The sequence below is a fragment of the Limanda limanda genome, chromosome 8, assembly GCF_963576545.1.
Source record: "Limanda limanda chromosome 8, fLimLim1.1, whole genome shotgun sequence".
NCBI lineage: Eukaryota > Metazoa > Chordata > Actinopteri > Pleuronectiformes > Pleuronectidae > Limanda > Limanda limanda.
Genome location: NC_083643.1, coordinates 27,127,472 through 27,155,059, shown reverse-complemented (window position 1 = coordinate 27,155,059; position 27,588 = coordinate 27,127,472). Strand labels below are relative to the sequence as shown.

At 40.2% G+C, this 27,588-nt stretch overlaps 1 protein-coding gene across 1 annotated transcript; it reads right to left on the bottom strand.

The window, feature by feature from the left end:
* On the bottom strand, positions 1-26,672 carry kitlga (kit ligand a). Its single transcript, XM_061076960.1, has 10 exons — positions 26,390-26,672; positions 6,100-6,210; positions 5,565-5,621; positions 5,182-5,334; positions 4,733-4,913; positions 3,261-3,317; positions 1,901-1,992; positions 1,556-1,662; positions 790-853; positions 1-697 (listed from the first exon to the last, which is right to left on the bottom strand). Exons 1-9 carry the CDS (start codon positions 26,402-26,404, stop codon positions 823-825), a joined length of 804 nt encoding a protein of 267 aa, XP_060932943.1. The 5' UTR covers positions 26,405-26,672; the 3' UTR covers positions 1-697; positions 790-822.
* Positions 26,673-27,588: the final 916 nt, after the last annotated feature.

Here is a 27,588-nt window from a genome sequence, read left to right as displayed (position 1 = left end):
TATCTGCTGATTTACTGTGGTGAGATTATTCTAATCTGCCATGTAATGATCTCTCCACTGTCTGCTACCACACAGAAACATAGACAGGCTTTTTGACATTTACACACACAGTCAATCTCGCTAATCAAACAAGGCACAAAACCAAAGAATGGACGTAGTACAATGTAAGAACATGATAGAAATACTGAGACTACATACAGATACAGATCTTTGTGTCCTGCTCACTTGTGTCAGTGTCAGCTAGTCAGCAGCAGGACGGCCCTATGGGAAAGGTCACAGCCAGCGTGTCCTGTTCACTCCAACCCATCAACTGATTGTCATTACTGATCTCAATAGTCATCCGTTGCGTTTCCCTAAAATTATTCATGATGCAGCAGGGTCTGATGGACGATTTGCAGGAGCCAGAGAATCCAGTGGAGGCGTGATACAGGGGTTTTTCTCTGACAAAATCTCTGAGTCTTTTTTCAAAAGCATGCGGTTGGTTAATGCAGTCTTACAAAGAAAGGCAAGCTTATCCATATGGTAGCAGGCATGATTTTACCAGAGAAATCTTGCTCATGGCAATCGTGAATCTGCCATTGTCAATCTGGAGAGCAGTCCAAAACAGGCCTTTCACTTCTGAGGTCTCACTATGGAATTAAGCCTTGAGTTTGTTTTTCATCACCTCTGGACACCAACAGGAGAAAAGAGTTGAGCCCTGTGGAAGAGAAAGAGCGGGGACAGAGGGTTTAGAGCACCGTGACAGGTAGGATTCAAATAATTGTCTTGATTTTTCTGTGAAAAGCTCACCAATTATGCTGAAGAACATTGAGGGGAACAGCATTACACAATTTCAATGACGTTCAACTTGTTTCTGTAATTGAGCAGAAAGAAAAGTATTAGCCACCATCCTGAGACGACGACAACTGCAGCAGTAACAAGTCATCTGAGGAAGACAGAAATGGCTCTTTTAGGGAGGCTGAAAGAGCTTTCACATGACAAGAGTCAAGTTTTGCATTCAATGCCCAGTCAGGTGGTGGCTATGCATGAAACAATTTTAGGTTCTAGTGATTGTGTTCCTGAACAAACACACCATCCAGAAGTCAGATGAGATCTTTCCTGATCAGTGAAGACAGACTGATGAGACTGATGTGAATGGTCAATAATCCTGATATATAATAATCCATCATTGCTTTTTTTGTGAATTGGCTTCACACATGGGAAGTTGAAGTTAAAGGCAGTGACCAAATGATTCAGTGCTGTTTCAGAAGGAGGATGTCCTCCTGTAAATAAATCAACTATGTTGTTCGTCTGTGGAGCAGCATGTTACAACACATGGAAAATCTTGTTGTTACCCGACTAACTGACCACTCATTTCAAAACCTTCACCTCCTGCTATGTGACGCAGGCTTAACTAGGATTTGATTAAGCCTCAAGCCCAAACTGATGACCGCTGACAACAATCCAAGCCTCGCCCTGTGTGAGCAGGCAGTGAATGAAAGGAAGGGGAATAGTTTCCTGTTGAAATGTTGCTCTGGCTGTAAAAACACATGTGAAAGGGAATAAAGAGACTCACTTTTCTGATGTTTCATCCAGTGGAGGTCCAGTCCATTCTGTTCCTGTGAAGATTGCCGCTGCTCCGGGGTTCTGTTGAGGAGCCTGCTCGTTCCTCCGTGACCTGACCTGTTTTTCAAGAGAAGGAAAGTACTGTCAGTGTCAAAGTATTCAGCCCCACTCGCAATCACTAAGACTCAGATCCACAGAGTATCTGCAGAAATCTGAAAGGCTGGTTCTGGCCGTCATAAATTCCATGGTTCAGAGAGTAATCTCCTTACAGTAACAAACATTACATCACAACTATATCTCTAGAGCACCTCGGGCAGTTACACAGGTTAGTGCCATGGGTCAAAGGTCAGCTCACCTTCCACACGATCAGGAATACAAGGCCTATGAGTGGGATGAAGAGTAGGGAAAGAAGGCTTCGCTCCACCACCTCAGTCAGCAATCTCTGTTCTGAATTTTGACGTAAACAGAAAAAAGAAAGAGAATTACTTTGTTAAATTTGTTATTCATGGTTGAAGAATGATTTAACCCAACCTGACTCGAGTTGCTTTTATCATTGTAATTGATTTCATTATTAAGTTAACTTTTTATTTCTATATTTGAAAATGTATTCACTGTTGGTTTGTGCGATCAAACAGGTTTCGTCTGCTGATGGGGATGAGTGGGCATAAAAGAACATTTGCAAAACAGCTGCAAATAACAGCTAGTTGTTTTTATTTTATCCCTGATTATTGTCAACATCCTGCTTTCTAATGTTGCACAATCAATTAAATCACTCAGAAGTGGCAAAGAAACACTAAAACGTTAAGCCGCCCTCAAGTAAACCACTGACTTTTAATACAAGGCATTCCAGATTTGCCTTAAACATCCCATCCAGACATGTTTACAGACATATAAAGAAACGCTCTGTTTTTAATAATAATTTTGTGTTTGATGTGGTTTTCTAGTTAAACTGTCCCCAATGTGGAATTTAGTGTCAAACTCTGCACATACAGAACATCATTCTGCAAAGGACAGCTCCATGCATCTACAGAGCGAAACACTTTTCTGAGTGGAGTTTTAGTAACTAAACTAAAAGTATCTTTAAAAAACGAAAAAATTATTTTTCAGGGGTTCAAATAATCCCAGAGGTAATGGTTCGCATCAAATTGTGTTTTCTATTTATTAATTGTAATACTTATTTGTTGAATTGAAGTGCCATATGAACAATAATTAATAAGAAATATGATTTCTGTTGTGTCTTTCATGTTTCCAACTAATTATCTAGATTGTGGTGGGGATTGTGTGAGCCAATAGGAAATAGAAAACTCACTTGCACTCACTTAGTGTACCTTCTCTGTTCATAGACCAAACCTGTATCACTGTGTTATGTGTATGTGTGTACTCTTTAAGTTAAAAAACGTCTTTTCTGTCAGTTAGAACAACATGAATGGGACCTCCAACCAAAGAAACAGAAGCAGATAAACTATTGAAAATGTAGCGCTTGCCATTTGCCTCTGGTACGGTTGGACAAAAGCCTTTCTGCTCCAGGCTATATGAGATGAGATGATACGTTTGTCTCACAGTGTGTAATTATTCAAGTGACAGCAGTTCCCTGGAATGGGCTGACTCCCTCTACTTTTGAAGGATGCAAATCAGTGCAGCGATCAAAAGCTCAGGCTTTGACACACCAGACCTGACACTTGTTTTCTCAGTACTTATGAGAACTATGAACTTACCTGGATTTAAGCCTGTCGTACAGTTTGAGCCTTTGCTGCTGGACGTGGGCGATTCAGCTGAAAAAAGACAAGAGAGCAAAAGAAAGGGTTGGTGAGTTTAGTTTTACTGGAGAAGAAGAGGGTGAAAAAGGGTGGAGTGTTGACGCCTGATGATGAAAACCTTGTCACCTGAGGTCACCTCACCACCTTTTTCACTACCCCACCACTCACACACACATACTCACACACATACAAAAGATCAGATCCGATCCGACCACTCTGGCACAGAAAAGCCAAGCGCTTGGGAAGATTGGAAGATTGCTCTGTAATCAACACGTATACAGTCAGGTTTCGGCCCTTTTCTTCCTTTCACATGGGCTGTCTGGGGACATCTTCCCTCAGTCCTGTGACTCAGCCATGTCTCCATGGGCCGTCTAAGCACCGAGACCGTTTTGAGTTATTTTATCTTGTAAAGTTCTTGTGAAGAAATAATGGTTTCCGGCTTAAAAGCTTCTCCAAACGGTCACAAGAGATCTGTCCTTAATAGACCCCGGGCAGCTCACAATAGCCCAAAGAGGGTGGTGGTGTTTTCAAATGTTTTCTAAAGTAATGCACTTAAAACACCTAAAGAGTCAGTCAACACAATTCATAAAAAGACAGATTTTCCTCACCTACCACTATTGACCTCAAGCTATGCAGGCTGGCATGATTGGAGGTCATTTGATATTGGTGATCATTACGAATCTCGGACATCACAACAGTTGTGCATCTCACCAGAAACAATATTCTGAATGCCTTCATGTGAACATATTTTATGGTGACTACTTTTAAATTTCCGCTTATGCTGGAATCAGGGTGAACAAGTAGTGGTGCAAATGTTCTGAGGCTGATCTACAGTTAAAAGACGCCCATTTAATCACACATGTCTGGTTGGCAGCAGTTCAGGTGATCTTATCACAGAATAGTGGGAAGGCTTCATTCCAAACTGATCTGAGCTGTTAATCTGAGACTCACCGACTCACTGATTTTATCACTAAACCCACAGTTGCATGTGAGTAATGTAACCAGCTTCCCTGACCTCCAGTAACATTACTAACATGTAGTCTGTGTGGGTTGTTTATGCTCTAGGCAGTGAGATTACTGTTTTTTGTGAAAAATACAGTGATTCTGTCACGACACAGGGTTTAATTCTACTTATCGCCACCCTTTAGTTGCAAATTGAAATGTTGGAGTCGAGTCTTGACCACGCCACAAGGAACAAATCCAAATTCAGTTTAGACACTAAACTGTCCAGATTTTCCCATCATAAACACAGATTATATTTCCAGATGCTAAATAAAAGTTACATAAACCTAATGTGGTTCTTGAATGTCATGTCACTCAGTGGTCTATTGGTGTTATGTCCAAAGCTGACATTCAAAGTCAAAACATTAACCCTTGTAAACAGCCAACAAACACTCAACATATAAAGAATTCACTTATGATAAATTTACCTTCTAAATATTCTTCTGTAGTTACTGTGTATGGTGTAGTGGGACAGGGAGGAGGATTACAGTCATCAGAATCTTCTTTATTCTGTGCAGCTATAAGGAAGTCCTTGACAAAGTCAAAGTATCGCGCCGTCTGCCACCTCTCTTCCCTGTAGTGGCACACGAAATCGTACATGATCGGCTCCTACAAAAACATAAAAACAATTTTAAGATTTCAAGCAATTCATTTCAAGGGATAGTTAAAAGCATTTTTTGGTTTTGGACTGATAATGCGCAAATTTGTGATTCGCTGGTTAGATGTCACTCATCTTGCGTTAAAGGCCTGCAAGTTAACCATGTGAGTAATATAGGCTTGGGTAACATTAGTGTTTGTCAGTCACAGCAGTTCCTTAGCTTCATTAGGACAAAGTCTGAATATTTACAACACATTTTGTGGGTCCACCACAACTTACCAGAGAACCCATGTTGAGCCGCAGTTCTTGGAGCATTTGGATGAATATGCTAATATCTTTTCTGTTGGATGAAATGTTTCCAAACTTATGCGCTAAATCTTGTAAACTCTCCTCCAAGTAGAAGATGTTTAATTTTACCCAACACATCCCACCCTAGAAGACAAAGAGCAGAAACAAGGTAAAAGATGAGCAATGACATGAACTGATAGATAATTAATACGTAGTGCACTAACTGAAAATTATCAGCGTACGAAAATGTCAACTTGAACATTCAATAAAGTGCATATCCACCAAGTCACAAAGACTACTGAAAAGTAAGATGATCACAGTTTGAGAAGAGCAGCAGTCATAAAAAAGGATAATATGAGGTTGTGGCATCTCACCTCTTCTTTAGGAACAAAATGTACAGGAATTTTGTAATCTTTAGGAATATTTTGTCTCTGGAAAAGAAGAAGAAAAAAAATATTACATCACGTCCATCATCATTGCAATATAATCCAGGTTTAATTTCCAGTTTTCTCTGTTTGCTGAGGTTGTTTTGAGCTCCTTTTCTTTAGACCTTTGTACATATTAACATTGGCAATAAAGCAGGTGCCGCCAGGCTTTTGAAAAGAGAATGAATCATAATGTTGCATGTTCCGCTAGAGCCAGAATTGGTTCAGCAGAGGCAGCAATAATCCTGTCCTGATATGGGTGAAAATGGCATAACACAGCCACACAGTCAAGACTAGAAATCATCTGACTTGAAAATGTTATAAACAAGCTAGATAGGAATGATGCTCCCTGCTTTTGTGACTGTGCAAATACAATAAATATAAAGACAGTGCTTCATAAAGCAAGTGTGCATATTTTTTTGTAATTTGTAGATTACATATAAAGTATCTATTGCACACTAGACATACAATGTTTTGTCCTTACCAAAACAGAGAGCTTAGAGATGTCATCTGTCACTGGGTTGACGTCAAATTTACTTGAATGTACCCCAAGAGTGATGAACAGCAGTAAGTAGACACAGACACGTATCCAAATCTGCAGGTAAAGGGGCGAAAAAAACAATATTTTGATGATTAGTCTCATCTTATTCATTAAATAAATAGTAATGAAAAGCAACAATTATAAACACAATTTAACCAACATTACAACAAGTGGTTAAGCATGATATAGAATGAACAGAAGATTAGCGGTAGAGGTGAAAGCTAAATAAAAAAAAAAAACTCAAAGTCACAAGTGTTGAAAAACGTCTAAATGACCGTGCAAAACCTCTGACCACATTTACAGAATGCCATTATATACATCAAACGGCTTTTACATTAGGCATCAGCAATAAACTAATATGCTGACGCAAATGTGTAGGAGATCTTGTAATCCATCAGTTACGCCTCAGCCTATGCATGCCTGTCCCGCACAATAAAAATGAAATGAATGAAATCAGACATGACCTAGATACAGTTAGATAAGTTCAGGGAAGTTGCAAGTTTGTCAGGAATAATAAATTAGTATTTTCGGAATTTAATTTAAATATGGTAACAAGCCTTGCAGGAATACTGCTTTACTATGGTTTTACTCATAACAAATTAATACACCGTAAGTTGATAGTAAAATGTATAGTCAAGTGTGACGAAAGTAAAGTGTCCATTGTCACATGACTCAAGTCCCTGGAGATCATAAAGAAGAACTTGTCAGGAGTTTATCTGCAACAGATGCATTTGCTGGGTTAGCGTGTGTAAATTAAGGCAATGCCTTGTGCAAATTCTTTCAGTACGTCATATGAATTTAGCTGCACGAGCTGAAAGAACAAATGATCTTAGGTAAATATAAAACACTTTTTTTTTCGAGTTTGGGTCCCCATCATGCAACTTTTAACTGAAACGTTTGGTGGTGAGTAGGCTGGTATGTTAGAAAGTAAGACCTCGTTAAAAAAAATATTTGTGAAGGTGGTGTTGCAGAGCCGCTAACACTGGATGAAGTTAGTTTTTCTCTCTAGCAACAGATAATATCAAATATCGCCAAATTAGCCATTTTGGTACGTGGGATTAATGCTGGCTTTGATTCCAGAGAGGAATTACTGTCTTTGCATGTTGTGGCAAGTGTACCTGGAAAGGGATAAATGCGCATTTTCCTGTTCTGATAAAATCTGCTATGACATCTGAATATACTGATGAGTTTGGAGAAACCCCTTCAGGCATTTGGTGAGCGGTTTCAGGTCATGAGAGATAAACAAAAGGAGCTGAAAGTTTTAAAGGGATAGTGTTGCAGCCAAATCCAATACAATTGAGGTAAATGGCGACCACTTCTTTAAATGTAAAGAAACCTCCTTGCTGCTCTTTTGGCGTAATCTGTGAGCCCAGACATTCAAATTTGAATCAAAACGCTGTCATACACACCGTGTTTTAAGCGTCAATGTCCGCTGTGATCCTCCCCCTAGTTACTGCTGCAGTTGGCGAGCACTCGTGAGTATCGTGAGAACTGCAGTAACTAGGATGCTTGGAGGACATTTTATAACTTCATTTCTGTTGTTTTTTAAGTTTGAAGAAGTGGTCGCCATTTAGTTCAATTGCATTGAATTTGGCTGCAACACTGTTTACCCCTAAAAGTCCAAAAGTGGTTTGTGGACTCAAACACTTCACCTACCCCTCCATCGGCGTAGTGGTGAGTAGACAATGAGTGAATTTTCATTTTTGGGTGAACTATCCCTTTAAAGGGACTCTTACCTTTGTTGCATTTGAGAATTACAGCACATTCGAATCATCCCGCCTTCCTCCAATGCCCCACCCCCTCGTTCCCATCCGCGGTGTTTTTTCTTTTGTTTTTCCCCCTGGGAGCGGCTGTTTCAGTACGCCGTGGACCACTTTGGTCTGCCATCTTCAGTCGCTACGGTCGATACGGTCGCTACTCGCTACTGTCTGCCGTGGAATCAAAACAAACCCTATAGTTGAGGACGCGCCTTGATGACGCGGGCCCGAATGCGCCACAAGAAGCAGACGGGCTTCCTGTCTGTTTCCATGCAGCAAACAGACAGGTCTGTCGGCCAATAAGGTCCTTCGGTCCGAAGAATTTTATTGGTTGAAGTTTTCACTAAATATTACGAGAGTGAAATAATTGTTTGCTTTAACTCCTGGTGGGTCTGTCTTGCATTTTAGAGTGTCATTACCTTATTAATACCAATTTAACCTTATCCACAAAAAGTGTAAAAATGCAACAAAGGTAAGAGTCCCTTTAAGTCATTTCGTGTGACCGACAACATGCAACACAAAATCACTGAGCTGCAGAGCAACGACTTCAAAGCTACAACAGCCTCCTTCTTCTTGACCCCTATGAACCTTGTATACATCCTAAAGTTTGTATCCCTCCCACTCAGCTGCGAGTAGTGTCACCCTTACTACCATCTGATCTCAGACGTCAGAAGAGTTAGTGCGATATGCGTTCAACAATCTGGATAGACATCCAAGGATGATATACTAAGACCAGAAGTTCCTCCAGCTCCTTTTTTCTCCACTCAGATTTATTACTGTTAGTAAAAAAAGCCACCAGTGGTAGCAATGAGATCAGTAGTATCTTCCTGTGCAATGACACTTCCCACAAAAGTCCCTCCAATTACCCCAAAGGACCCAAATTTCTTCAATCCTGCTTATATCTTCTCTTCCATCTTACTTTGTTGTCATGATCTACCTTTTTACCCTCGTCTTTCGTGTCTCATCTGTCTCGTTTTGTGTTTCAACCTGATTTCTGCCAAAAATAGCATGATGCAGCAGGATGCATACCTGCATCAACATGTATTAACAAGCACACACAGGTTCACTTGAGTAGACGATTGACCCCTTCTCTGTATTTTCATAGTTAAGGACAATTCATGGATCTACTTTGTGTCTGTCCTAAAGTTCTGAAAGTCTTATCTCTGTTGGAACCAACTGCATCTGATTATAAACAACACATGCGGAATATGTATTATTTCAAACAAAATGCAACAAGTGACTTATTAGAACTCATTTCAGGCTAATTCTTCAGAGCTTAATGTTATTGAATTTGTTTTTTTTTTCTTCTCAAGGATATTGCCAGAAGAAACCCTATGACACTATTCCAAAAGACAAACATTAGACTCTAATTTTGACATGAACCAATTGAGATTTTGAATGAACAAAGGGCTTTTTCACAGAAAGCATTTTGAATCGTCACAACAGAGAAAGCAGTATGACCTATAACTTTAAAGAGACTGTTTAATCATTTCAATTATATTTTATTGATACTTCATAATCATAGGAATTAGTCAGGTTTAAAAAACCTAAAAAATCTTATCTAATGATAAGCATATGAGCAGAATGGATCAAATGACTATGTTCTCCTTTAACATAACAATGGGATTGCCAATGAACTACCATTCTTCCAATAGGCAGCATTGTTCTTGAAGTAAATAGCAGCTGCTTTCATACAGGTGACAGGAGCTTTTTGAAAATGACAGTATCTGCTTTAATTTCTATTTGAATTTGTCAGACCTGCATTTTTTCGGATCACTAGTGCTAGTGATCAGGTTCTGCCACAAAGCTGGCTATCAGCTGGCTACCAGCTGGCCACCAGCTCACGGACTTATACAACAAGCAAATGCTTAGGAAGTCTACTTCAGTCATGAAAAGCCTAGATCACCCCCTTAGGTCACAGTTTGAACAGCTGACCTCAGGTCGCCCTCTCAAGGGGCCTGTTGCGAGAACGAAGACATACAAGGTTTCCTTCATCCCGGCTGCCATTTACATGGTGAATAACAAATAATTATGGATTGTTTGTTGCACAAATTGCTCATTTTCACAGATTGTTGAGATATTGATTTTACTGGTGATATGACGTGATGATGTTATAAAGTCTCGGACCACTGTGTAAACTGTGACCTGATGTTGACCAATGTGTTTTATGTGTGTCTCTATGAGCGTGGCTGTGAAGCAATTTCTCTGAAAGGGACAATAGACTTTGTTCTAGAACTTGTCAACCCCGCTTTGGGTTAATCCTCTACCTTCATGTTGGAACAGTTGATGCTGTTGTGACATGTAAGCTGTCAAACCTCATCACACAGGTTTACATTGGGTGAAGCTGTGATACAACTATTTCTGACAGTTAGATTTAAATCTGAATGTCATGATCAGCATGTGATCCTGAGCCTCTGTCTATTTAGTAGAAGGGGATTTTAGTTTGAAATGTAAATCGTTTTTTTGTCATGCTGCTAGTTGGCAAGAGTATTGATATGAAAAGTAAATTTTAGTTCTACACACACATTTCACATACACATGTTGTACATATATTGTATGTTGGTTTGTGTGTATGTGTGTATGTATGTATGTATGTATGTATGTATTTATGTGTGTATGTGTGTATGTATAAAGTGAATTTCAGTAAAAAAAAAATACAAATTGGGACTTATATAATTAATATTCTATAATTTGATATAATTACCAACCATCTCAGGTAACAATATTATCTATAACTATAAACAGATGTATAAAATGAGTTTTCAGTAAAAAATTAAGCCTTCAAAATGTTTTCTCTGGACCGATGTTTCTACCTCTTACTTAAAACTCACGTATATGAGGACAAAATTCCACAGGCTTGCATGCAGTGTGCTTCTTGCCATCCCTTTTATGCCACAAATACAGACACATGCACACAATGCCTTCAAGCAAGGAACACGGAATGTAAACTTTACTTTTGTTTGCAAGGAAACTCCACAGGGGATCTTTAAGATGCACTTGCTGCCCGTAGGTGTTGTAAGGAGTTTTTGCCAATGGTCCCAAGGGTTTTCACCGCCTAATGGAGTTGTATTTACCATTAAGCCAATGCTTATCGTACATTAACAATTGCATTTCAGTTGTCTGACCTCCTATTTTCTGTTCCAATCAGGATTTATTATACAAAAGCAATTAGTGCCAGCCATGAATCATCCTGCAACACATCAGCAACCTTGAAAGAGAAACTCCTCTTTAGTGAATAAAGCTTTATGGTATTTCACATATGGAACTCAGTGGGTGTCTACTCCTCAGGCACATTCAACCTGTACTATAAACTCAAGTTTATAAATATATGTATAATTACTGTTTTGCAGCAACCTGTTGGTTCTCATTCACAGCCACCTACATTTTCCCTGCAAATCTTGTGATTTAGATCAGTTTTTTAAAATCTTGGCAGACGTCCCTACCCACATTCCTCCTATGGCTATACATCTGTCAAAAAGAGCCCCAGCAGGAAGAGAACAATGCTCCATTAACAGCAGGAAAGGCCAAAGGAAAAACACTATTTAAAGTACAGAGGGGATGTAATTCAATTCCACCTTTCTTCTACTTCTAAGCCAAATCTAAACATCCTTAAATGGCAGACTGGGACCATGAGCAAACAATAACGTAGGAGCGTTTAACAAAACATGTGGGGCATCTTGTGATTCATCAGCTTTGCCTCAGCCTCTGCACAAATATAATTGATGAAATCAGAGACACTTGAGACACACAAGGTTACGAGCACAACTAAATGTTTGCACAAATAACAAAAACAATTTTAGCTAATGATGCACAAAATGCAAATCAAACAAATCGACAAAAGGATCTTTGTCTAATTTTAAATAAACAATTGTGTTGTTTGATATCACCTGACATGACAAAAGACCAACATTATAAGCAATTGCAAGTGACATGCCAATGTGCCTGGTTAAAATGAGACGCCTGCAAATAGTTTTGATACCAATCTCTGGTATCTATGTACAACAATGTCTCACGCCTACACGGAGAGAATGAGAATAAAGCTTATTGACCTGTTTTTGTCCACTGTGATGTAGTGACCTGGCTGCTTCAGTTAGAATGAACTGTGCTACATCAAACTGAATTACATAAGGAAGCTTGTCACAAACACACACATGGTTTTTCCATGTGACCTGATACCCTTAGACAGAACCAACCTGTACTGGCTTGGAGTTATGTGCTTTAGATCAGCAGCAAACAATTGTTTGTGTCAGGGTTGTGTCAATTCAGTTTAGCTTCTTTCAGGTTCCAAGAATATCAGGACCGAAAAAGCACAGTGGTTTCAGTGATGGCAGGTTAAACGTCTTAAACAACCAAACCAGGAAGGCAACAGTACAAAGGCAGGCAAGTAAATTGTTAGCTATGCAAACAAAAGGTTTGCAGAGCTTGGCAATGAACAAAAAGAAAATACAACAACTGGTAGGAGGTGGGAGCGGCCAGCAGGTGGTAAACCAGGCAGAAGGGATAGGCTAGGTCTGAGATAACATGGGTTTATGACATTGAAAACATTGGATTTGCACATTTGGTACAAACGCTAAAAGAGATGTGCCAACCATGACAGCTTCAAGTGGCATCAAAAGACCAGTTTATATGTTTACATTTCCTGGCTTCTGCCACACCTCCATTGTATTGGAAAAAGCACTCAACCGTACGCTGACCCTAGCTGGTTTTACCCCTGCTAAGTTTGTTTAAAGGATGAGTTAGGGACAAACTCCTCATGTCAAACATCACAGTGAAAATAAAATGAATAAGCTTACAAAAGTTGACAGGCTGGAAAACCATAACATAATTAGTGAAAAGAGAAACATAATTAGTGAAAAGAGAGACAAATTAATTGCCAATTTGGTTTGGACAGTATCCCATGCAGAAAGAATTCCATCATTTTGAAACTCACCTGAAATAAACTAGGAAGAGCAATGGCTAAGAAGGCCACGTCTATTTTGTGAGATTAATCTCTCCCACACTTGATATACTTAGAGTGTCTGCAGTCTAAAACATAATACATTACAAGTATTGCTCCACAAGATTAGACATTTGTCTGCAATCAATTCCAGTGTTCAACAGGGCTTTCACACAGAAGAAACAAAAACTGCTGACTCCTTCGTCTCTCAGTATTGATTTGTCTAGATCACGAATGTTGGACTTTGTAAAACCTTCTCCTAACGTGTCAAGCCCCATGTTCTCACCATGTTGTCAACTGCAATACCACCAGATCAGCTGTGTGTTGGTTCACATGGGTAGTGTTTAAAGAAGAAATAAATGGATTAAGAAAGTGAAACGATGGAGTGCCTTTACTTTGAAACGTGTTTGGGAAGTGTTTGTTTGTGACATTGACAGATAAACCATGTAGTTGAATGCAGAATAAACAGAGAAAATTATCTTTCACCTGAGATTTAATTGAGTCTATCTGATAAATTGATGTCACAAACATAAATGGTTGCAACACTTTCTGTATGCGTTTTGAAATAAAAGCACTCCATCATTTCTGTTGATGGAATCTATTCATTTGATTAAAAAGTTTTTTTTATTGTGAAATATTTAAAGGGGCCGAAGATTCTTGGTTTCATTGCACTACTTTTATACAAGGAAATAGTCATATTTATGACCATATTCAATGCAAAGCCTATGTAAAAACATTGTTCTGCATAAGCTAAATAGTATGCATTGAACAGATGCTGTAATATGAATTGATATTAATGTGAATATTGACATTAACAAATTATAAAGGCAGTATGACTGCGTACACGGACGATGGAAAGAAAGTAGGGAATTTAAGAGTCTGACAACTGAGGCACAAATATAACCACCTGATGCACTGTTTAAAGTTAGCATTCATTCAAACAACAAGAAAGCTACATCCAACATCATTACTATTGCATTCAGTGATTTGGAGCCAGAAAAACAAATAGAGAGAGAAGAATATACTCTCAACACAGCCTGGACACTGTTTTTTTATCATTAGCTTATATTTAAATACTTCAGGGGAGAAACACTAAAGTTGTTGCTATATGCTGTTGAGCTTTGCGCTAAATGCATTTATCGACTTCCGGTTTCACACAGAATGATCCAGCAAATTAGACAATAATTATACCAGGAAGAAGGAAGCCTTTTCTGCATCTGCACTGTAAAATAAAATGAGGCAACTGAAAACATCAGAGGTTCAAATTATCTCCAATAAAATGTCTCCTTTCTTCCTTTTGCCATTGAAGCCAATGAGCTTCAAGCAATGAAAATATTTCTGGCCAGTGAATTACCTGCATTGAGGGTTTTGTGGAAGCAATAGTTAAGCGAATCGAACATATATGAAACATGTGACTTGATACTGAGGACTTAAATGTTGTTGCATGGTTTGTCTGGGAAGCAGAGCAGCTTGCACGTGTGTTTATGTGTGTGTGTGTGAGGATCTTACAGGCATTTCAAAGTTGTTTTGCTGTTGTTAAAACCTGTTTCAAGCTTTTGCAAATTGCTTTGGCTGTTTAAACGTGTCTCTAATCAATTTCATCACACCAGATGTTAAGACCACTTGTGAAAGTCACATTCCTACAGTGGAGAAACAATTTGATGTAGATTCCCATGATTTGGAGGGTGACTACTTCATGCAAAAATGATAACGTTTGCATGAAGGCTTCCTCTTATTGTCATTTGTTATGTTAGAGCTGCTCAAAGTACCACAAGGCTTTGTGGCTTCAAGGTATGAGGGCTTAACTGGGTGCTGCTGAGAAAAAGCTATGTGTTCTTAGCCATCATACCATTTACGCATGGGATCAGAGTGTGGGTTTTTGTGTTCTCTGTGCATTTGTCAATCCTAAGATTCAGAAAATCCAGTCAGTCTAAATGATGGATATTTCAATGGCTTCAGATTAAATAAATAAAGGCTTGCTTACATGGCAAAGAGAGATTGTTCTAGTCTGAAATGTCGCCGCCTACAAGAGGCACATTATGCGAGTAAAGCTTTTGTTAGTAATGCTATAGTTCCTGATTAATGAATATAAATATTATAAAATATATTTCCTAGTGGGTAAACAATCTTCACATGCTTTCATTACTATAATACTCTTCCACAGAAACATAGACAACACACTTAGATCAAATCAAAATGCAAAATGTAACTGTGATTCCAATCTTATCGTGAGCTGTCTCACTGCAGCAAGGAAATTGATGGGAAAACCTCTTGGTTAAATAACACCCATGCAAAAACAAACAGATCTTGTTTCTACAAGTTCCAAAAATGCTGGTGGACTCCCAATACACAGCTTGGGCCAAACATATCAATAAACAGCAGAATTCAGTGAGAAAAGGGAGCTCAAGATCAAGAGTTCAACTCACTCATTTGAATGTTTCCCCTGACACCATCTTTGCGACGATGTGAGGCCTAAGCTGAACTGAGAGGGAAGGATTAATTTGCCATGCTGAAAAACATTTCCTCATGGGTTTTTAAAATCCTGAAAACAACATTGCCGCTGTGTCCAAAACATCGTTAATCATCCACTTTGATTCACTCAACGGCAGAGGCAGCTGGTGTCAGACCAGAAAGAGCAGGGGGGATGTTGCACCTCCAAATTGAAGCCCTCGTCTCTGTCAGGTGCATTAAGGCTCTCTATTCCTGCAAGCCTTCCTCTCCCTCATCTCATTTTTCACCGTCACTTTGAACCCGAGGCATCATTAGCTGAACAGGCTCTTCAGACCGCCGGCCTCGTGGCCCTCTTAACCACATAATCTCATAAAAGCGGAACACAGGACCTTGCATGACATGAGCCTGCAATAGCAACATTCTGCTTGACAGAGAAATGGATATTTGATCCATTTGCCCCGAACAGGGTTTTGAGTTTCGCCATGTGATGTAAGTTCCCATGTTTCATAATGAGGATTAAAACAGGGGATGATAATGGCTCTGCAAAGAAAATACCAGGCTGCTGTTGCTATCCAGATGTTCTAGAGCTCATCCAGGCTAAGGTTAATCAAGGGTTTTGAATTAATGTTTCATACAAAGCTTTGTATGAAACAAAGCTTTGTGTTTCTGTTTCTGTGTTACGACTTTGCCTTGTGTATTTGAAGATTGCAATTTAGTATTAAACATTCACACTGTCATCATATCTCCCTTAAATCACTAAATGTTTACATTATTTGATGTTTAGGACATTGCTTGCATCACTTTGTACATTTTACATCGTGCCAACATTTCCCAGTACTGCACACTGTTTACGACTAGTATTTCCAGGGCACAGGTTACCAGGTTGGACCTTTCATTCGCATGTCAATATTTAACATCTCCATGAAGCCTTCAATATTCAAGGGGCTATTTTTGCCTCATAAAAAAAGATAGAGATAAAACAATAAAGAAGGGAGTATTCCTTATCAATAGGACTTTTGACATTACTAAGAACAAGACTTTAGTTATCATCAAACGCATGGCCTTGAAATATAATGTGCCTATTAAAATAAGAACTGTTAACTGTATTTTCAGACAATCGAATGGTAAAACAAAGAGGCTAAAATAGCAAAGGCCTTGGCACTGGACATCCACTCGATCTCCGAGCGACTAGAGCTCACTTATTTCATGTGTAAATCAAATTAGTATCTTACATTCAGTCTGCTGCAGCTTCTGTCTGCAGGGGTTCACTTACAGTTGCTGGCACTAACAAATCAGACTTCACGGTAATAGAGAGGAGCCAGACAATTACGCCGACATGTATAGAATGGCTATGCAGAAGCTTTAAGGGCACCTTGTCTGACGAGTCTGTTGGATTCTTTGGTCTTATCTCTGGATGAACATGATGATTAGTTAGCATATGTCCACACACACACGTAGCTTTCACAATGTCAACATTTTCTAGGAGAACATTAACAGTAATGCAGTGCAACAGCAGTATTTGGGTGAGTAGAAGTATCTAAAAGTTTTGCAGAATATTTCAGACAGGGCAACTTGCAAACAAAGATTCCCCAAATAGTTGTATTCCTGTCCATATACAAACTTTGATTCCTAAACTATACCACTTTTTATATTAATGAGTTGACTTTTTTGACAGTAGATATATTGAGCTGGGTCCCAGTTGTATTCCACGGCAGCTCCCTAGCACTTGGGAACCCGTTACAAATTGTCGACCCATTACTCCGTCTGAATCATATGACTCAGAGCTTGTTAATTCCTTTCCAGTGTGTTTTTCTGACACTTATACAAAGCAGCGATATAAAACTTGGGTCAAGAAGATTGAGTCATCGTCCAGGGGATCAATCGGTCTTCATTTCATAAAGAAAGATGACAGAAGCTTTGTTAGTTTGTAAATTGGCGAAACACCAGAAATATGCTGAAACCTCTTCCTACATAACAAGGGTTGAAATTCCAGGACTGCCATGTGTTTGACGTTATAGACATGAGTGCCACAGCTTCAACCAAGCAAGGGGTTCCCCACCAAGGGTAAATACGTAGTGATAAAATAGCATTAGCGCCATGCTGGCAGGCTTGGCAGATTATTTCTCTTTGACTAAGAAAACCTAAATAAAAACAGCAGTTAAACAGTCTAGCTTTTGCACAGAAGAGCCACATTGATATTTTTTTTCCTTTACTGTGTGCAGAGTCATGGATTGTAAAACTGTTGTGTTGACACAAAAAACCCATGTAGCCTCATTTGTTGACCACACAGAACTGTGATCAAGAATTAACCATAAAGAACTAGACCAATAAACAGTATGGATAATTGTATTGGTAGGATAGATAAAATCTAACTCACAGTATGCATCTCAGTTTCAGGTTTGTTTGTTTATTTTGACAGGGACAGTGCATATTAATAGACATTTCTGTAAATATGCCAGATTTAGCCAGAAGGTTAGTTTCCATCTGCAGTCCTTGGCCAGATGTAACAATAGGCTCCCTAAAAAGCAAATAAGCAAATAACAGAAAGAGTTTTAAAAAAGAACATAGAAAAGCAACAGATAAAACATTAATTATAACCACATACAAGTATTCAGTAGTTCAAGCATTAAAATACATGAAGCATGCAGGACAAACAAGAGTCAGCATCAAACAAACACAAATTGAAAAGGTAGACTAGGACTTATAGAGGACATCTATATGTGTTAGACATCGAGGCAGTAGCCCACCAAAGCAGACAGTACATGCACAACAAACTAACAAAAAGTCGACATGACAATAGTGGGATAAGTATGACAATATTTTGCTCTAGAAGTCTCTAGAAAATGGCCTGACGTGACAAAATTAATTTTATTTAGAGCACAAAGAGTGAATTTTATGACGTTGATAAAGTAGAACTGTTTTGAACTTGGATCGGCCTGATACCTGATCCACTTAGTAAGGTCAGCGTCTGGCCAAGTCTGATCTGATCAAGACTGAGATGGGATCGGTGCATCCCTGCTTGTAAAGGATTAAAAGGGCAGTTGAGCAAAAAGTGAAGAAATAAAATGGAAAAAAAAATAGCAGAGCGAGAAATAAATCACGACCTTAGAGGATGCATGTGTGTTATGGTGACAACACGCCGAAAGTTGGACTCTGCTGATGACCTCTGAGTAATGCAACAGAGGCCTGAGAAAATCACCAACAGCTGAACAGATAGAGGCCAACATCCCATAGGCTGAGATTAATTAAACCACTTAATAGTGCTGGTGCTCGAAACAACAAGCAAGCTGCCACAGAGATCATTATCATTAGAGCTGACGATACATTTGAGCAAGCGGGAAATGGTTCTGTTCATATAACATAAAAAACACTTTGTTTTGTTTGTGTATAAGCATATGTTGCAGGGAAACTGGCATAGAAATCTCTAATGAGATCAGACCTCACAATGGCTTTTGGTCGAAATCACAGCGAACACCCACTGTGTTAAAAAAAGGCATTGAAAGATTACTGCGAACCAAATGTTGCAGCCTCTCAACCAAATATTATCATAGTGTCAGCAAGCCGGAAAGGATTAGCGGTTTTTAAAGTTGAAAACATAATAATAAAAGTGAAGCTAAAGAAACAATGGGAACTGAGAGTAAAAACAATCCCGGGGAACTATATTCATGGATGTACACGAGATTCTTATTTCAAACTTGGAGCAAGCCAAGTGTCCTTTGGCTCAACGAGATCTTGTTATCCCCAATTCCCTGAGAAGAATTTCCCCAGACGTGTTGTGTGAGATGGAGCGGTGGTTACTGTCTGTGAGACCCAGCGTGAGATCAAAGGAATACTGTTATGTCGACTTGTCAAACTACTTGACTGACAATTATTATTCGCTGTGAAAATAAGTGTCTCCGTCTTCCCACACATGGGAGATCACTGCCTAAAATTTATGAAAGAACCAAACTGCCTGTTTAGAAGACTTGTTAACTTGAACTACTGATGCTTCCACTTCAATCAAGTCATAATGCTGGCTCCCCGCAGGAAATCTAATCTTGCTACTAAGAGAAAATTCGAAAGTGGGAGGAGAACGATAAAATGCACTTGGTGACTGTCTTGTTTTCTTTGAAAAGGAAAAGCACCATTTTATGACCCCCATATGTTCAGGCCTACAGTAGCTTTCCTTACTGTGTCAACAAGAAGTTGTGAAGATGGATCTGGTTTATATACACTAACTGCAGGAGGGGGATTTGGATGGGACATCAAGGAAGGACATTATTTATTTTCTTTTTTCTTTACCAGAATCTGTCATAGATATAATTTTGAGAAGAAGACAATTTCTCTAATTAGTGTTGGAGAGAAACAAGTTAGCATCAGGGTTAAAAACCTGGTCAATAAAAAAGAGTCCTTGTTGCTTTAGTTTAGAAAAAAACACGTCAAAGTCACACGACCAGTTTGACGCCAAAATTGACAAAAATGCATCTAACAGCCCCTGAAGCTACATGCAGCAGTTTCAGTTGCACATGACAAAAACCCAATATACCTGAGTGATTTTTGCTGAGTAGCAGCGATGACTAACCGTTTCTAATGTTTTACATCAACTGTCCTCCTTCGCATCTCATCGTGGTGTGAGGGAGAGTGGCTCATGTGGAAACTGCAATTTCCTAGCAAGTAGTTGCACTAATTGACATGAAGATTTCTAAGAACACTATTCAAATCAAACACATCCAAATGCCCTCCAGCAGCGACTGCTCCGTCTGAACTACCCTGGGATTGCTTAGCAATGTGGAAAATTCACTTAAGGGATGACTTGGTGTTTTCAAAAATATCCAGAGGTCCTACATGGGTATGGGACCTCGAGCCTCTGAGGTTTATGCGATTTTAAGACAACATGCCAATTACAAAAACCTGCGGCATGGAAAAGGGCCTGAGCCCACGTGGTGATGAGTGTGCAAATTAAATTAGATGTTTTATCGCAGGAAAATGGAGATGATAATCAACCAATCACACCACAATTTGTTTCAGATTTCATCATGTTCACCAGATGATGGGCCTCTGCTTGTTGTGTGATGGCAAACTACTGCTGCGAAGAAATTAAACCGACACCGCATACTGCATCCATCCACTTTTATACAGCCAATGAAACGCCACATAAACATAAAAAAAACCCACAGCACAGCAATGAATCATTGAACTAGATTTAAGGTCACTCTTGATGCTGTTTGATGTTTTAGGATGTTCTCAAGCAGGGACAGAAAAAAAAAAAAGTAATATTTTCATATTTCAAAGAAGCGCAGTGAACCCAGAGCTGGTTCACACTATGCAATTAAGTCTCTTGGCCTAAGCAGAAACCACAGCATACAATCTTCTCACATGCATTCTGCTGTTGTGCCACTTGAGAATGCCTTAGATGAGAATATTTAAATTGGCCCTTGATGCACCTTGGAAGTGGCTGCCAGGTTTCTGATATTAGTGTTTCATCGCTCTCGGGGACACAGACACTGAGGAGAGAGGAGGAAAAAAACTGTATAGAGATCATGTAGGTGCGGTAAATTGGACTTGATGTTTTGTCAAATATGAGTTAAAGAACTGCAGTGAATTATTGTCTTTTGTACAACATCAAACTGAGGTGAACAGGAAAATAATCAATTCAGACTGAGGGAGAGTCCGCGTTGGCCAGGGCAGCAACCAATATTAATATAATATTAAAAAAACTGTTGATTATTTTTTAGAATTAATTATTATAATTACTCTAATAATTATAATTATTAGAGTAATTATTTTCAACATATGGAAATATCTAACAACATATGAATAAGACTGCACAGTGACTATCAGACATACAATTCAAATTCAATAGATATTTAATTGCAATGAAACAAAACAATTGTTCTTTTTATCATTTTTTTTCAGGGGCGTAACCACAGGTGGAGTCGAGGGCCAATGGAATCTGATCGCCCCTGAGGTCCCCATGTCATGTCAGTGGTCAGAGGTCTAAGCAATAGGAATTTGTAAAGATTTTTATTGTCTAACATTTCTGAAGTACAGAATGTGCTTGAATAAGGAACATTTGAAGACATATCATTGATGTGTGGCTTTGCTCTAATGCTATAGAGCTAACATCAAACAAGGACTGACTTTCACCGACAACATGGAGGCTGGACGTGGGCCACACGTAGAACATAAAGTCTTATCTAGAGAATCAAACATGGTGTTAGAAATGTGATATCACATTTTATAGAAGAGACAGATTTGTATACTTCAGAGGAGAGAGAACAAGAAGTCTCCATGTAAAGTGCTGGTAACTGACTCTGACAAATGTATCACTGTGGCTTCTGGTTCACACCTCCTGCCAGCCCACAGAACAGACCCGTCAGCCAGGCACTGGTTGTGTGCCACATCCATGTGACAGTGATTTCCCCACTAATGTTCTCATTCACATGACACCCACCAACTGTTTCTGTGGAGCAGAGACAAGTCCCAACCTAGGTCTAATAAATCTTTTAACCAAGCCGACAGATCGTTTTTTGTCTCGCACACGTCAGGCTGAAAAGGTGTGCAGAATTCCAAACTGACAGACCTCAGTGTTTAGTGATTGATAGAACGGATATCCATAAACAGTGTTTTAAAAACTGTCAGAGTTACCTGGCTAAAAACTCTGCGACTCCATACAAAGGCAAACACACACGCTTAACCTCATCTGACACATTTCGAGTGGTGTTCCCAAGATAAAGTTTTGGTGGTCTTGTATTTCAAACATCACAGAAATCATCTGCAGCTAAAACACCAGGAGGGAGTCCAGAGAGGGAAATGTGCAAATTTCCTGCAAAATAGGGTCAGTCAAAGTGACGCCTCCTTGGAGCAGGGTTAAAGTTAGACTGGGCACGTATTCGATGGATCTTTGACAGCACACTGAATGTCTTGTTGCTGCAGTGATAAACTGGAAAGATCTCATCTGTCCTCCAGTTTGCACCTTCCAGCGGGATGGTGCAAATGAGGCAAGATTTCAAAGCAACATCAAACCTCGGCTTTGTGTGAAAAGGAGGATTTTCCACAACCCTGTTGAACTGCGCAGGCTTTGTCATGGGTAACACATCTGCTGGATATTTTCTCATTTTCTTTAGAGACAAGACCTTCAAAAAAACATTGATTCTTGATAAACAATCCTGCTGTTAGAAGAATAATTTGGCTCAAGACCTAGAACTTAACGTAGATCTGAACTTAAACCTCCACAACATCTAGTATATTAATTACTGATAAGAAGCTGCTCTATTTATACCCAAGGACTATTAGGTATTCAAATTCTGCCTGCCCAGAATGAATGAAAACAAGTCGCTTAACTCAAGCAAATTGCTTGTAGTTTGACCAATAACATGTGACCCTGGGAGATCAATTTGACATCACACAATGATCAGATGCTTTATTCTCCCTGTAAACATGCATTGACACCCATAACTTATTCCAAGAATCTAAATGACAGGATTTCCAAAGTGTTTGAGGGTCGAAGTGATTTACAGAGAAATGTGTATAAATGATTTATAAGACATCTGTTTGTCATTTAAATGCTTGTTGAAGCCAGTAAAAAAAAGCGTCTTTGATCCAAAATACATGACACATTAAGGACATGTGATTTTATAAGCAGGTAAGCAGACGCAATAATGTGACAGCGATGTATCTCATTGAGCATAAAGTGGTTAACTGGAGGGAAGACGTGCAATCTGGCGTAAGCTCAAATTGAAACATGAGTTATAAGCACATGTGCTGATTCGCAGCGCTGACAAACAAGCATTCACCACTGATGCAAACTGACATATCTGTTGACAATCAGAGAACATTAGGAAGTGTTCGATTTTTATTATCCCAAGCACTTGGCACTAATAAGGTAACATAAATCCCCTCCAGGAGCCGACGTTCACAGATCCGAGAGATAATACTAATTAGGAGAACGCAAAGCAAATTGAACAATGCCCTAATGTGATTTTTAAGTCAGGAGATCCACTTCACATGAACTAATTATTTGATTCCAAGCAGCAACGCTAACCTTGCCCTGCTCTGGGGTGAACGTCTCCAACACAGGAGCATACAGAGCAGCCCTTATTTCATGTTTTATGTTTACCTTCCTGCCGTTAATATAATCTCATTCTTACACAATCAAAACCAATCATCAACCTGTGACTCACTTGATTAAATTATATTACATTTGAATTGACTGATTAATTCAGCTGCGATTACCAGAGTGTAATTCTGACACATCAACACCCTCTTTGCCACAAACACATACTTCCTCGATGATTCCCAATACATGTGACAACATTTTTCTGATGATGTTGAGTGGTCTGTTGTCTCTTTTAATGCTTCTCCTTCTGTCCAGCTCTGGAACAACTGCGCATTTCAAAGACCTTGGACAACCAATATACTTCTGGGAAATCAACAAGGTAATGATGTAGTTTATTCGGGATACTCCAGGAGTTCGGAGGTCCCCAGGGGACCACATGCCACAGCATAACAGCAGAAGCAAACTGAGCCACCATCATGCCAGCAGTCGGCCTGTGGATTTACTGCCTATGTTACAGCAGTAGCATGGGTGCGTCTAAATCGTCCCTGTCCAGCTTCTCTTCACCTGCCTAGTGCTCCTTCCGCTGGATGGAAATGTGAAACCTGGGCAAATAGCTCGGCCGGTCAACAACCAGGGTGTCTGCCCATCTGTGTCTGTACCACAAAGCAAACTGACGCTCGGACAACCTTGGCTGTATTGTTGCCCCCCCATTCAATGTTTATTCATTTTATACGGAGGGCTGAATAAAGTTGCAACATTCCTGCCTCAAATAGGCTTGTGTCTCTGTTCAGAAGAGACCAAGCATGGGGGGATGACTCTCTCACAGTCAGGCAGCTGTTTTCTCCTACACTGTGCAGGAATCAGAAAACTAGCGCTCCCTGCTGGTGCCAAATGATCTGTGGAGGTGTCACTTTCTCCCTCGCTGACACCCATTGTCATTCACAACGTGTATTTTAACTTATTGCAAATACCAAGGATATATTATACTTTCATTAAAATCTACCATTCTAACCTCAAAGGAAGTGTGAGAGGACTAAACACGGAGAAGTGTACCCTTGAAGAAGTCGACTCCTCCAGTCTTCTTGCGTGAAAACTGGGACAAATCCTTTACATATTTTCTACATGTGATTATGTGACAGTGAAACGCGCTGCGGGCTGTGGCCATGACAGTATATAAAAGATGAAAGGTGTCAGTTAATGCAGCCAAGGCACTCAGCCTCACTTACTGTATAAATTCATTAAAAAGCATAAAGGGAAACTCTGCTCAGAATAGGATTAACGGCGGCACGGATGCAGAAAAGCCCACCCTCGCTCCAGAAAACTTCAAAGACGTATTCCCAGATGCACGATCACACACACACACACACACACGCACACACACACACAATGCTATGGCAGCATTCATATGTTTCACATCCTTTCATTTTATCCTATCTGATATAGTAATTGACAGGAGAGAGCGACAAACAGAGATGTGTCAAACCCCTGATATGCGCAGGGTTCAGTTAAACAGCCTGGGGGATGTAGTGCAGGTTAAACCTGTCTAAATTTCGTAAACACACCTTCTTAATATGGGATCAACACACACACACACACAAACACACACACACACACACACACACACACACAAACACGTTACATCTTGGTTAGCCAGCTTCCACATCGCAGATTGAGCTTTACGATTTTAAAAGGAATTTTTTTTTTTTTTTTATGTTTTTCGAATACAGAGACGTTATTAGTATTATTCATTTATTCTGGTTAATAGTAGTCAGTGATCACCTGTGCAACTGATGGAGGATAAAACCGTCACGTATAAAGACTGACCTCAGCACAGGGATCGAGATGAGTCCGCTGCTCTCAGGCCGAGGTGTGTGAAGTTTCTCTGATCCTCACAAATTAAAATACCTAGAGCCCATCTGCCCCGTGATGCTACACGCCAGGCTGTCACTACATTATTACACAAGTTCTCAGGGCTCATGGGTCGAACCACACCCATCTTCAAAGTCGGCCTCCATTATGAATTAAAAGCTTTGTGAGTGTATCTTACACAGCTGGACTGTGAAAAATGTCAACACACAGTTACACACACACACACACACACACATACACACCTACAAAGGCAGACACCTGCCAGAGATCCAAAACCATCTCTCTCTTCTACAGTGGATGTCTGCAGGAGCAACTTTACCACAATGACACACACACACACACACACTTTCTATCGTTTCTCTCACACACCTACAAACCAACACAAAGTGGAAATAATTGTTGCCGCCGGCAATGACAGGGACCTTTAGGAACCTTATAGTCGTCAATTTGTGCCTTTCAGTCAGCCAGGTCACAGGCCACACAGTCTGGAGTCAGTGAACACAGAAGGTGAGCCCGCAGCCAGCACTCAGGCGGAGGGCAGAGGTGAGAGGTGGTGCCTCGCCTCGCCGGCCCGGTGCTTCTCTCCTCAGGATGGATCACCGTCCCGGGTCCGGAGGCCATCGGGCAGAGCAGGGCCACGACCTCACGTTCAACACCCGTCACTTCTACGTGTCAACAGGTGGACAAATGATGAGGAGAGATTGAAGCTCCACGCGTGGGAAAATATCTCCATGCGTTTTCCCTCAAATTAGAAACAGAGCAACTGTTCACCTCCCCGGCTTTTTCACAACTACAGGACGAGTTTAGTGCGAGTTCCCCCGCCAGCCTGCTGCTCACACCTGCAACCAGTTAGCACAGGAGAACGTGCCAGCCCCGCGAGGCGCTGATAGAACCTCCACTGAGCAGGAAGGCACCGGGAGGCTGAGCTACGGTCCGAGGGACACATGCATGTGGAGCACGCTGCAGGAACTCCGGACAGGTGGGAGCGAATCACCCTCGGTCTGTTTTATAAAAGTCCATTGACAAAGTAGGGACTGGAGATCAAAACGTGTCAAGTCTTGCGGGTTGAATCTGACGAGTCGCGCGGCGGCAGCAACGTGTCCCGAGTCGCGGCGCACACACACTTTCTGTCTGCAAGAAGAACAAGAAGAACAAAAAAAGAGCCACAAAACAATCACTTACTTTTGACTTCTTCATATGGAACGACAGGAGTAAATCCAGTGTGTGCGAAAGCCTATTTTATTTTACTTCTACGAGGGGGAAAGGGGCTGTCATCATCTTGTGTGCACATATCCAATGCCTAAGTCAGTAGTATCCAAGCAGAGGAGGGGAAAAAGAGCCCGAGCGACGGCAAACGGTGAGAATTGGGAATCGAACTATGAACTTTTGCTGGCGGTCGGCTTGTGACGTGTGGCATCTAGCCCATCTATCTACAACATAAATCCAGACACTGCGGGCTCGCGTCGGTGGAGAGGGACAGCGCGCAGAGGGAGGGAGCTAAGCCTGGTTTTAATGATGCGTAAAAAGCAGCGAGAGAGAGAGAGAGAAAGAGCCGCCCTCTGACGCGCAGGGGTTCACCTCAGCACCGCGTCGGTCCGTCGGCGTGCTCCTATTGTTAATCATTATAATAGAGCCAATATTAATAGAAAGAAATAATGAGTGACTTTTTCACGGTATAGTCAGGACATCTAAACAAATAATATACATTTGATGTATAAAACGACACTTTTTTTATTCTAGAATCTTCAAAGCAACATCTTCTCTCTCTCTCTCTCTCTCTCTCTCTCTCTCTCTCTCTCTCTCTCTCTCTCTCTCTCTCTCTCTCTCTCTCTCTCTCTCTCTCTCTCTCGATCACTATCACTCGCAGGGCCGGCCCTGGTAAAATGTAAAATGTTGGAGCCCTAGGCGAGATTTCAGATTGGCGCCCCCCCCCCCCCCCCCACACACACACAACTTCATTTGTACAAATGCAAATATATAATACAAAATATACAAAGAGTCTGTGATCTGCTGTACTGACTGATAGCTAGTACATAATTAAAGATGGGGAGATTTCTCTCTCTCTCGCTCTCTCTCTCTCTCTCTCTCTCTCTCACTATCACTCTCACTCTCACTTTCACTCACACACACGCACTAACACATTCTAATAATCAATCATTTTTCTTTCATGAATAGCATGTGTTTTATAGCACATTGTTATATTCGAAAGGAAGCATGTTCTTTTCACATTAATATAACATAATAACTGACTTTCTCGTGTCATAATAGTGACATATAATAATATATATTTGATATATTGATGTAAAAAATAACATCAATATATATATAAAAACTAAAGGAAAAAAAACAAATGTACATTTTTAAGTCCCCAGATGCAACTG